The 11,362-nt window shown below is 44.2% G+C and overlaps 2 protein-coding genes across 2 annotated transcripts; both read left to right on the top strand.

Moving 5' to 3' along the window:
• The first annotated feature begins 344 nt into the window (after positions 1 to 344).
• LOC101533842 (olfactory receptor 1L6-like) lies at positions 345 to 1,347 on the top strand. The gene has a single exon (XM_004593722.2). The coding sequence runs from the start codon at positions 345 to 347 to the stop codon at positions 1,272 to 1,274; it is 930 nt and encodes a 309-aa protein (XP_004593779.2). The 3' UTR covers positions 1,275 to 1,347.
• A 5,302-nt stretch (positions 1,348 to 6,649) lies between these two features.
• Positions 6,650 to 8,118, top strand: LOC101533362 (olfactory receptor 1361-like). The gene has a single exon (XM_004593720.3). The coding sequence runs from the start codon at positions 6,783 to 6,785 to the stop codon at positions 7,731 to 7,733; it is 951 nt and encodes a 316-aa protein (XP_004593777.3). The 5' UTR covers positions 6,650 to 6,782; the 3' UTR covers positions 7,734 to 8,118.
• The last annotated feature ends 3,244 nt before the right edge of the window (positions 8,119 to 11,362 follow it).

Below are 11,362 nucleotides of genomic sequence, written 5' to 3'. Positions count from 1 at the left end.
GTTTATCACAGGGAACTTAACTACAGAAGATATGTGTCACAAACAACACTTACAGAAGTTTGAACACAATTATTATTATTTTCTGAACACTTGTCCTTTAATCTCTAATATTTATCCTCAAAATAGCCCAAAAAGAAGGGTATTACAAATTCTGTCTTTATTCAAGTTCATACAGTCAGTTGCAAAGTTGGAAGTGAAGTCAAAGTGTCAGCAACGAGCCTATGAAGCTATACCACAGAATACAAGAATGGAAGTCTACATGAATGGCTCCTCCTATGAAGATGCAAACCAGAATACACACCTAACTTCTTTTTCCATATATTTCTTTTACCCACAGGACTGCAATGCCAAGGGGAAATCAGAGCAACATGGCTGAATTCCTCCTTCTAGGACTGACTGCTGACCCCAAACAACAGGTGTGGCTCTTTGCTGGGTTCCTGGGTATGTACCTGGTCAACGTGGTTGGTAACTCAGTCATTATTGCAGCCATTCGGAGTGATGCCCGCCTCCATTCTCCCATGTACTTCTTTCTCTCCAACCTGTCCTTGGTGGACATCTGCTTCACCACTGTCATTGTGCCACAGATGTTAATGAACATGCTGGCGCAGAGGAAGACCATCCTCTTTCCCCAGTGCATCACCCAGATGTATTTCTTTGTGGCCTTTGGGATCACAGACAGCTTCCTCCTGGCTGCCATGGCCATGGACCGCTACGTGGCCATCTGCAATCCCCTGCATTACAGCTCGATCATGAGCCCCAGGCGCTGCCTCTTGCTGGTGTTAGCCTCCTGGATGGTGTCCCATCTTCACTCACTCATCCACACAGTTCTCATGGCACGCCTTTCCTTCTGTGGGCCCAACATCATCCAACACTTCTTTTGTGATGTCCAGCCACTGCTGACGCTCTCCTGCTCTGACACCTCGGTCAACGAGCTGTTGGCCTTCACAGAGGGCTCCTTGGTGATCATGAGTCCCTTCATCTTCATTCTCATCTCGTATGTCCACATTACCCATGCTGTTCTGAAGGTCCCTTCAGGGACAGGCAGGTATAAGGTCTTCTCCACCTGTGGATCCCATCTCACTGTTGTAGCATTGTTCTATGGCACCATAATATCAGTATATATTCGGCCCTCATCCACATACTCAGTGACAAAGGATCGTGTGGTCACTGTGATCTATACAGTGGTCACTCCTATGCTGAACCCTTTCATATACAGCCTTCGGAATAAAGACATGAAACAGGCGTTGAGAAAGCTCACTAGGAGAACAGATTAGTATATGCATCTCTTACACTTCCTTGGAATTTAACCACTATTTCAACAGTTACGTGTTAAACATCCATCAGCTGCAGTCACTGTGTTTAATCCTGTGAGGAAGACAACATAAATTATAGCTTCTGTCTTCAACCATACTAACAGTCTAACTAGCAGAAATGAGACTACCAACAGCTTGCTACAGAAACAATTTCTCTTTAAAAAAATAACAACCATACTAAACCTCATATTTCTCATCTATAAAACGGAAATAATAACAGAAGCTGGTTTTATACAATTAAATCATGTGGCAACCTATGGAAAGCAAGTAGCATACTACATGACCTATGGCAAGAGTTCAAAAAGCTTAGTTCTTATGGCTGTGATCATGCTTTGAACTTGAAAATTGGAGGCAAATAATTTGGGCTTTATAAGCAGAGAAAAAGGACCCATCAGTGGAGTCAAGTGGACATCCAGTAGATCATTTTCCGAGACAGAGGAAACAGTCATGTTTATATAAACAGGTCACTTTCATACCATAGACGGCAGACAGGAATATAGATAGAACCCAAACTATGAGTTTGCTTTATTTGCCATGGTTTTATTCTCAGAAAAAATACACTAATATAACTTGATACAGGGGAAGAGAATAAAATCCTAACTAAATCTTGGGCTATCATCAACTATCAATAACAGCACAAATATGATAACCAATTTTATTGTGGAAATGTATTATTTAGAGAATGGTGGTTTTAAAATGCTTCTTCAACTTGCATACAGAAGGTTTAATAAGAAATAAATGGGGCAAGCACAATAGCTCTACTGGTTAATCCTCCATCTTCAAGCTCCAGCATCCCATTTGGGTACCAGATCCCTTCCTAGCTGCCCCACTTCCCAACCAGCTCCCTGCTTGTAGCCTGGAAAAGCAGTAGGGGGTAGCCAAAAGCCTTGGAACTCTGCACCTGCATGGGAAACCCAAAAGAAGCACCTACTTCCTGGCTCCTGGCTTCGAATCAGCTCAGCTCTGGCTGTTGCAGCCATCCGGGGAGTGAACCTGTGGATGGAAGAACTTTCCCTCTCTCTGTCTCTCCTCTCATTAAACCTGACTTTCCAATCAAAACAAATTATTTTTTAAAGATTAAGAAATAGGGCCCAGCGCAGTGGCTCAGCAACTTAAGTCCTTGCTTTGCCTGCGTCAGGGTCCCATGTGGGCGCCAATTCTAGTCCCTGCGGCCCTGCTTCCCATCTAGCTCCTTGCTTGTGGCCTGGGAAAGCAGTTGAGAATGGCCCAAGGCCTTGGAACCCTGCACTTGCGTGGGAGACCTGGAGGAGGCTCCTAGCTCCTGGCTTACGATCAGCTCAGCTGCAGCCTTTGCAGTCACTTGGAGAGTGAATCATCGAATGGAGAATCTTCCTCTCTGTCTTTCCTCCTCTCTGTATATATGACTTTCCAATAGGGGTAAACAAATCTTAGAAAAAAATAAGAAGTAAATAAGAGGTCAGACCACATTTATTCAAATGCCATTTATGCATTTTTATGAAAATAAGAGGAGCTCTACTCATTATAATAAATGCCGTATTTACATGATGACAAAAGATCTGTTAATAAACCCAAATATTCATCAATGTCAGAACAGATGAGCACATTATGATATAATCCTAAATGGAATGCAAGTTCACAAACGCATAGCTCAAATCTTTTAACTTAAAAAAAAAATCAATGAAAGATAGTTCGTAGAGTTGCACTGAGTTTATTTTGCAACATTTGGCATACTGTAAATATTCACACACTGACTTGTAAAGACATCACTGTGATGTATTTCAGTGTGCAACCCCAGTATCTGCTGAGCAAATCACAGGTAATATATTCCCAACATTATCTCCTACCATTGGAAATATTCTGAGTTACAAAATGAAAGTGTTTATGTTATGGGGGTGGGTAGGACAGTGTGAACATTTACTACAGAGCAATGAAAAAGAACGAGCAGAAGCTACAAGTATCACCTGAATTTAAACTACACCAAATTGAAATGAATCCAATTATTCCATTCATGAAAATACAAGGAAAGGCAAATACATACAACATATGATTTCTAAGTGGATGAAAAAAGCAACAAGAAAACTGTTACTGCATGTTATTGTTTCTTATACATTTCACAATTTAAATACTTCTTTTTCAAAGATTTATTTATTTTTATTACAAAGTCAGATATACAGAGAGGAGGAGAGACAGAGAGGAAGATCTTCCGTCCAATGATTCACTCCCCAAGTGAGCCGCAACGGGCCGGTGCGCGCCGATCCGAAGCCAGGAACCTGGAACCTCCTCCGGGTCTCCCACGCAGGTGCAGGGTCCCAATGCATTGGGCCGTCCTCGACTGCTTTCCCAGGCCACAAGCAGGGAGCTGGATGGGAAGTGGAGCTGCCGGGATTAGAACCAGTGCCCATATGGGATCCCGGGGCGCTCAAGGCGAGGACTTTAACCGCTAGGCCACGCCACCGGGCCCGACAATTTAAATACTTTTTAATCTTTTGGGAAGAAGCCCCTACTACTTTCACAGATATTGTATATGAGTGTACCTCTACCTCCTGGAATCATGTGTAACAAGTCTGTTTGCCTATCCTATATGACATAACTGTAGAAATTTGAAAATTCATAGTTGTGCTGCACATCCCACATCAAATCTGTTCTATTTAGTTGCTATCCATCACTTTCTGGGAAATGATTCATTTTCTTCATGAATACTAAAATTGGCATAGAATGTGGGCCCTCCATATAGATGAGGGTGGGAAAGGGAGCCTTCCCACTCCCTTTTTACATGGGATGAGGAGGAGATTCCAGGAAGCATGCTCTTGGGATTCCCAGACCTGGTTCCTTGGAAACACAGATATTCCTGGGACTGCTGCAACTCAGTACTCCACGGCTCAGAAGGGACATCCAAGAGGTTGGACATTTGCCCCATCTTGTCGTTAACTAGGAGGCCTGGGATTGGGTCCCAGGAGGTGCTGCCCATGAAAAGCCCATACCTCTTGCTGCCTCCTGTTCCTGAAAGCAAGTTGCTCCAGCTCTGAGTCTGTTATTTTGTACTACTCTGAGAGCAAGAAAAAGACTAGGGGCTTCACCAATCTTCCTGAGAAGTAGTGGGAGAAGCGGGCGAGATCAAATATGGCAGACAGACGCAATACAGATGATGATGATGGCAGAATCTGAAAAGAGAAAGAATTCCCAGGTAAGAGCTGAGGAGATAGATACTGGAGGCATTACTTTCTCTCTCTCTCTCTCTCTCTCTCTCTCTCTCTCTCTTCCTCTCTCTCTCTCTCTCTCTCACACACACACACACACACACACACACAGCTTCTCTCCTATTCCTCCTTTTCTGTGTTCTTCAACTTTTAGCAAACTACGGCCTGGCTCTCATATTCACCATGATGAAGACAACAATTTACTACTTGTGCATTTCCTGAGAGTCTAGCCTGACATCAATGCAGATCAGCCATTTCTGAGTTCCTGGCAGTGGCCAAGCCATCATAACTGTGTAATAACCGTGCCCAGGACCACAGTACTATACACAGACAACTCATTCTCAGCCCACTTGATCAAGTGTAACTTTCAGAATCATTCTAAGTCACTGCCCAGGCACAATAACAATTTCCACGACAATGCAGAATGCAACAAGTCCTCCCTGTTTCCTTTTTTAAGCTTGGGCCTCACAATCATTTGACGTAGATTTATTCAGGTTCATGCTATAGTAGGGACTCTGAGAAGCTAAATGACATGACCAAGATGGTGCATCTAAAACTCAAACCTGAGTCCACCCACACCAAAGTGAATGTTTTGTCATGGTACTAATAGGTCAGAGCCGTAACAACCCAGATGCTATGACTGCGATAGTGATGACAGTGACAATTACAATCACATGTATTTAACTTGATACTTATCAAGTTGGTCACAGATAGTGATCATGGAAAGTAGCATGTAGGGTGAGACTCATTCCAGTTTGTCCACACCTGAGAGGGCTGATGGAAGTGGAGTTTTCCATCTCTGGTCAAACATGGAGGACTAGTTAGTCACCCCTTCCCCCCCCCAAAAAAAACCTTCAAATTGTTATCTACAACAACAGAAACAAGAGTATCTTTTAAAAATCTAATTTGATGAGCATTAGCTATGAATCAGTCATTCTAGTTCCATCTAATCACCACAATTTAACTATCACCACAATCTACAAATGCCTCTGTGCTAGTCCTTAGGATGGGTGACTTCACTGACATCTGTAAGTCCACAAAGTAGGCATATCTTTTACAGACCAGGAAGTTGAATCTCAGAAAAGATCAGAGGATAAATTGCCTAGGGCTACACAGCTACAAAGGACAGGTTTCTATCTAGTCTGAAAAGTACCAAACCCAACTCTTCTAATGAGCAATGATGTCGGTAATGCTGCTGAAACAATGAGGATGAACCCTCTATGTGTAAAAACTTTTTTAGTTTATAAAGTTACATTGTATACATTAGCTCATTTGATGGGTTTTTTAGCTAGGAGAGAAAAAACAGAGAGAGAGGGGGAAAAAGGAAGCAAGGAAGGAAGGAAGGAAGGAAGAAAGAAAGAAGAAAAGAAAGAAAGAAAGAGAAAGAAAGACAGAAAGAAAGAAAGAAATGGATGGAGGGATGGAAAGGGAGAGATGGAAAGAAGGAAGGAAGGAAGCAAGGAAGGGAGGGAGGAAGGGAGGAAGGAAGGATTGGTTTAGAGAGAGAAAGAGCTTCCATTCACTGGTTCACTCCCCAAATGGCCTCAGTACCCAGAACTGATATGATCTGAAGCCGGGAGCTTCTTTTGGGTCTCCCATGTGCGTGCAGGGTGCCAAGGACTTGAGGCAATCTGTACTGCTTCCCCAGCCCAGCAGGGAGCTGGATGGGAAGTTGAACATCCAGGACTAGAACCGGCATTCGTATAGGATGCTGGCATTTGCAGGTAGAAGATAAGCCAGTTGAGCCACTGGCCAGTCCCTGATGAGTCTTTTAAAGAAAAAAAGAGCAAAGTTATTCTACACAGGTGAATTGAGTCCCAGCTATGAACCATCAATGTAAATTGTTATCCTTTCTCTATCTTTACACCTAACACATGAATACACACACAGTAATTAACAATTTTCTATGAAGTGAATATTTCTAAACTATTTTATTTGGGTTTTATAAGTACATAATTGATAGCTTCCACATCAAAAGGGAGTCAAGGGAGATGGGGGTTAACACTAAGGTTCTTCGAACCTGATCTCCGGAACCTTCCCCAGGAGCTCTACAGAATGACTCACTAGATAGCTAAAATGCAAAATTCACCCACAACAAAATCTCCAATTCTAATTTCCAGAATCCTGACTTCTACATAGATTGTCCATGTTAGCACCAAGAGACACCAGTGGTTTCAAAGAAGAGTACCACAGATCTCAAAGATCAAAGTAGGTGAAAGGCGTGGAGTAATATAAATGATTGAATGTGTGTGTGTATCCACAATATTTTTCGGCAATTGTTTTATTTTAAATGGATATTAGAAACCAAACCATTGTCTCTGGTTTCCTGCTCCTGGGCTTCTTGAAGCTCCCAGAGCAGCAGCCTCTGCTGTTTGGCCTCTTCCTCAGCATGCATCTGGTCACTGTGTTGGGAAATCTGCTCATCATCCTGGCCATTGGCTCAGACCCTCACCTCCACACACCCATGTACTTCTTCCTGGCCAACCTCTCTTTCATCGACACCTGTTTCACTTGCACCATTGTCCCCAAGGTGCTGTTCAACATGCACACCCACGATCACACCATCTCCTACGCTGGGTGTCTCACACAGATGTTCTTCTTCATGGTGTTGGCGCTACTGGATGACTTTCTGCTGGCTGTCATGGCCTATGATCGCTATGTGGCCATCTGCCTTCCTCTCCACTACACCATGATCATGGATCCCCGTCGCTGCCTGCTGCTGCTGGCCACGTCCTGGCTCTGCTCCACTAGCTTGGCCTTTTCACTTGCACTCCTGATGACTCAGTTCTCCTTCTGCGCCTCCCATTCCATCACACACTTCTTCTGTGATGTTCTCCCACTCCTCAAGCTTGCCTGCTCGGACACCCATGCCTTTCAGGTCATCATGTTCTCTGAAGCTACACTCTCAGGTGTGGTCCCACTCACATGCATCCTGATCTCTTACGCCCACATCATGCACACCATCCTCAGGATCCCCTCTGCTCGAGGGAAGCACAGAGTCTTCTCCACCTGTGGCTCTCACCTGACAGTGGTCACTCTCTTCTATGGAACCGTCTTTCTGGTGTATTTCCAGCCTTCATCCTCCTACTCAGCAGGCACTGGAATGGTGGCCTCTGTAGTGTACACAGTGGTCACCCCCATGCTGAACCCCTTTATCTACAGTCTGAGGAACAAGGATATGAAACAGGCTTTGTGGAGACTCGTTGGCTTAGGAAAATACTCTGGAAAGGCACAGCTCTAAGCTCCATAAAATGCCCTTCTAAACAGATATGTCTGTTCAAGGTAGCAGGGACTTCTCAGCATCAGAGGCAGGTCTGGCAAATTATGGATCTCTCTTGGTAGAACTGGAATAAGACCTTGGCTGTTGCTGGCCAAGGATAGCAGTGGAGCCTGGAAGGAGGGAAGGAGTGGTGAGCATTCCCAACAGAGCGTCACGTCAAAATGTGCTGTGTTCATTAGAGCAAGAAAATGTTTTAGGAAGAGAAAGACTTAATAATCACAAGTTTGCTAAAGTAAATTCTGTATGGACAGGGCGGTCAGGTGCAGGGAGTCTGGAAGAACCCTATATGTAAAGTGCAGGTAAACTGAGATTAAATCCATCTTGGTCAAGGACAATTTGGCTAATAAGTATAGAAGGATAAAAACATTCAAGCTGAATAATGGGAACCACCTATACAATAACACGAGACAGGACTTGGGTGTCAGGAGAAAGGCCAGGTAAAAGCTCAGTCTAGGACTAAGAGGTTCCAATCAAGCACAAGAAATGCTAACAGTACCTGGATTGGTCAAGTGCTCTGAGCTTCGGGATCATTTCTAAAACCAACTTGGGAAGCAGCTCACTTCTAAGGATGAATCTGCACCATTGAAGAAGCAAATCTCCCTTTTAGTCATTACATACCAGTTTTGGCTGTGGCACTGTGGAGATTCACTCAAGGACAGACAGAGTGGGTTGAGTAAGGATCCAGATCATACGTTACCGATGGATTTACAGTAGAGACCACAGTTTGTGGGTCTGCTCCAGACACCAAGTCCAGGCTCATTCTAATAGATCCAGTGGCAAGTTTAACTGTATAGACTGCAGCTACAAGAAGACTGCTGAAGACTCAGTCTCCAATCCATCCTCCATTGACTCAGAACCTCCCCTTGAGGACAGCCCAGGCTCAATGCTATGCCAGTACAGCTTTTAGTGGGGTCAGGCTCCAGGTTCATCCCAAAGGTCCAAGGTGACGCCTGTCAAGTACCTGAAAATGGGCACTCAGTGCCCACCCCAGGGCAAGAGTGGAACTGTGTGACCAGACTTCACACTCCTCCACACAAACCAATCATCAGGTCTACCTCAGTAGATCTAGGCTTACACATCAGTTACGTGGATTCACATGCATTATGCTTCCATATGCTAAGCCAGACACCAGAATAGCCTGTATCCACGCAGCAGGCCAACACTTGTAACATGCCAAATGGCCTGCCCAGAATCTCAAAAACATGCTGACTGATGAAGACCTTTTTCATTTAAAGTCATTACGAAAAGACTGGAATATGTCCTTACTTTTTCAAAAAAGCAGACATCAAAGTAAGGCAACAAGAAACACAAGCCAATTGGATAACAGAACACAGAAGAAGCAAGTTCCCCACCTTCACTTTATACAAAAATCAGCTGTATATGAATGAAGGACCTAGATCTGCATTCGGAAACCATCAAACTATTAGAGGAAAACATAGGAAGCACTCTGCAAGATATAAGCATTGGTAAACACTTTTTTTATTGATTACATTGCATTATGTGACATAGTTTTATAGGCACTGGGATTCCCCCATCCCTCCCCAAACTCCCCCCATGGTGGATTCCTCCACCTTGTTGCATTACCACAGTTCAAATACAGTTGAGATGCTTTCATTGCAAGCATATACCAAGCATAAAGTCCAGCATCTTATTATCCAGATAAATTCAACGGTTTCTTGGGGAGACTATCTCTGGTCTGAAGGTAGAGCCGGCAGAGTATCATCCCATTCAGTTAAAAGCCCCTACATAACATCAGTAACAATTTATAATGTTATGGAATTAGTTGACATGGTATTGAGTAACCAATATGTTAAAAGAGAAAAAGAAAAAAAAAGAATACAAGTTCTTAACCACATCCTGTGACTTCTACATTGACATTTCAATTATTAGTTTATATACAACCGGGTTCTATACACCTTAAAATGGCTATAGATTACTATTCAGCTGTCTCATGTCTATTTTAATTTTAGTATTTAGCAGTTTATAGCGTTGAAGCATGATTTTGCTGAACCTGGCTGTTTTTCGGGTAGTCTAACTCTATAACTCTAACGAGACGTATGTCAACAATTTAGGTGAACAGTTTTAGGAGGGGTGTGCAGAGAAATCTTCAATACTCAAGTGAGGAGTAACTAATCTTTGTGTCCCACCCAGTGAGTTGTAAGTGCATCCCCACTGACCGTTTCCTGTTTCTAAGCTTTCCTTGTTGTTCTCTATCTATTCTAGTTTTTTGTTTGTTTGTTTGTTTGTTTGTTTGTTTGTTTTGAGGGGTTTCTGGAGAGATCCTGATGGCCATTACAAGAGAGGGTGGGGACCCAAAGTCGGAACCGGGCAAGGACCAGAGAAAGCTCCTCTCCCTAGTCCCGAAGGAAGTTTATTGTTCTGTTTCTGCGGACCGCTCAGTGCTCCTAGTTGTTGTTCCGATGACCTTGGATCCTCAAGGCAGAATTTGGGCTTCTTCCATCCCATGTGATAGATCCAAATGGGGGTGGGTGACCTCAGAGTTCTCGGCCTCCGAAGGCATTCCATTTCCCTGTGGTCTCCTTGGCAGGTGGGATGTAGTAGTCCTCGGTGCTCATACTGATAGTCCTTGGTGAGGATCTGGGAGTCTTCAGGTTGGGATACCAGCCTCCTCCTGTCCACCTGCTCCACTCTGGGTTCCCCCCCTGCTCTGTGCATATGACCACCTGTTAAGAGGTTGTTAGGATCGCTCCTGATTCCCCCCATATGCCTTTGTAGTTTTACTATTGTCTAATGCTGATTCGAGTCTGTTGTCTATGAGTTATTGGTAAACACTTTTTAAAAAAGTCACCAAAAGCACAAGCAGTCAAAGCCAAAATAAACAAATGGGACTACATCAAACTAAGAAGATTCTATTCAGCAAAGGAGATGATCAACAAAGTGAAGAAATAACCAGCAGAATAAGAGAAAATCTTTGCATGGTACACAGCCGACAGGGGACTAATATCCAGGATTTACAAAGAGCTTCAGAAACTCAATGACAGCAAAACAAACAACCCTGTGAAGAAACCAGCACATGAGAGAGTCAGGTCTGGGGGCAGATTCTGTGAGGGCTATGTGGGCTCATCTCTGTAGAACTGCAATATCCACTGGTTTGCTCAAGAGCTGGGGTGTTGATGTGCTGAGCTAGACATGACCATGGAACTCAACAACACTCAGGCATACTGAGGTTAGGAACAGACCAGGCTGGTCCAGGCTGTAGCACCCACAGGCATACCTAAGAATAGGATGTGGGGCAGGCCAGGCCACAACATTCACTAGCACACACAAAGGCCAACACTGGGGGGCAGACTGTCAGATGAGGGCCTAGCACCTGCTGCCGTGAGTGAAGTCTGGGTCTGGGAGTGAGCCTGGTGGGGGAAGTTGGGAGACTCCCCTTGCGGACCGTAGCTTCCAATGGTGAGCACATGAGTCAGGGCTGGGTGTTGGTCAGACTGGACGTTGGTCAGGCTGGGCAGGGCTTCACTTGTCAGTAGATGTGTGGGTTGACTGTGTAGGGGATGGACTGGGCAGAGCCAGGCCTAACCTTAGCACACTGGCATGTGTGGGAGAGAGAGAAAGGTGGGGACAGG

Source organism: Ochotona princeps, chromosome 14, assembly GCF_030435755.1.
Source record: "Ochotona princeps isolate mOchPri1 chromosome 14, mOchPri1.hap1, whole genome shotgun sequence".
Lineage (NCBI taxonomy): Eukaryota > Metazoa > Chordata > Mammalia > Lagomorpha > Ochotonidae > Ochotona > Ochotona princeps.
Note: the sequence above shows the minus strand (reverse complement) of the source record. Positions and strands in the feature narration are given on the sequence as shown.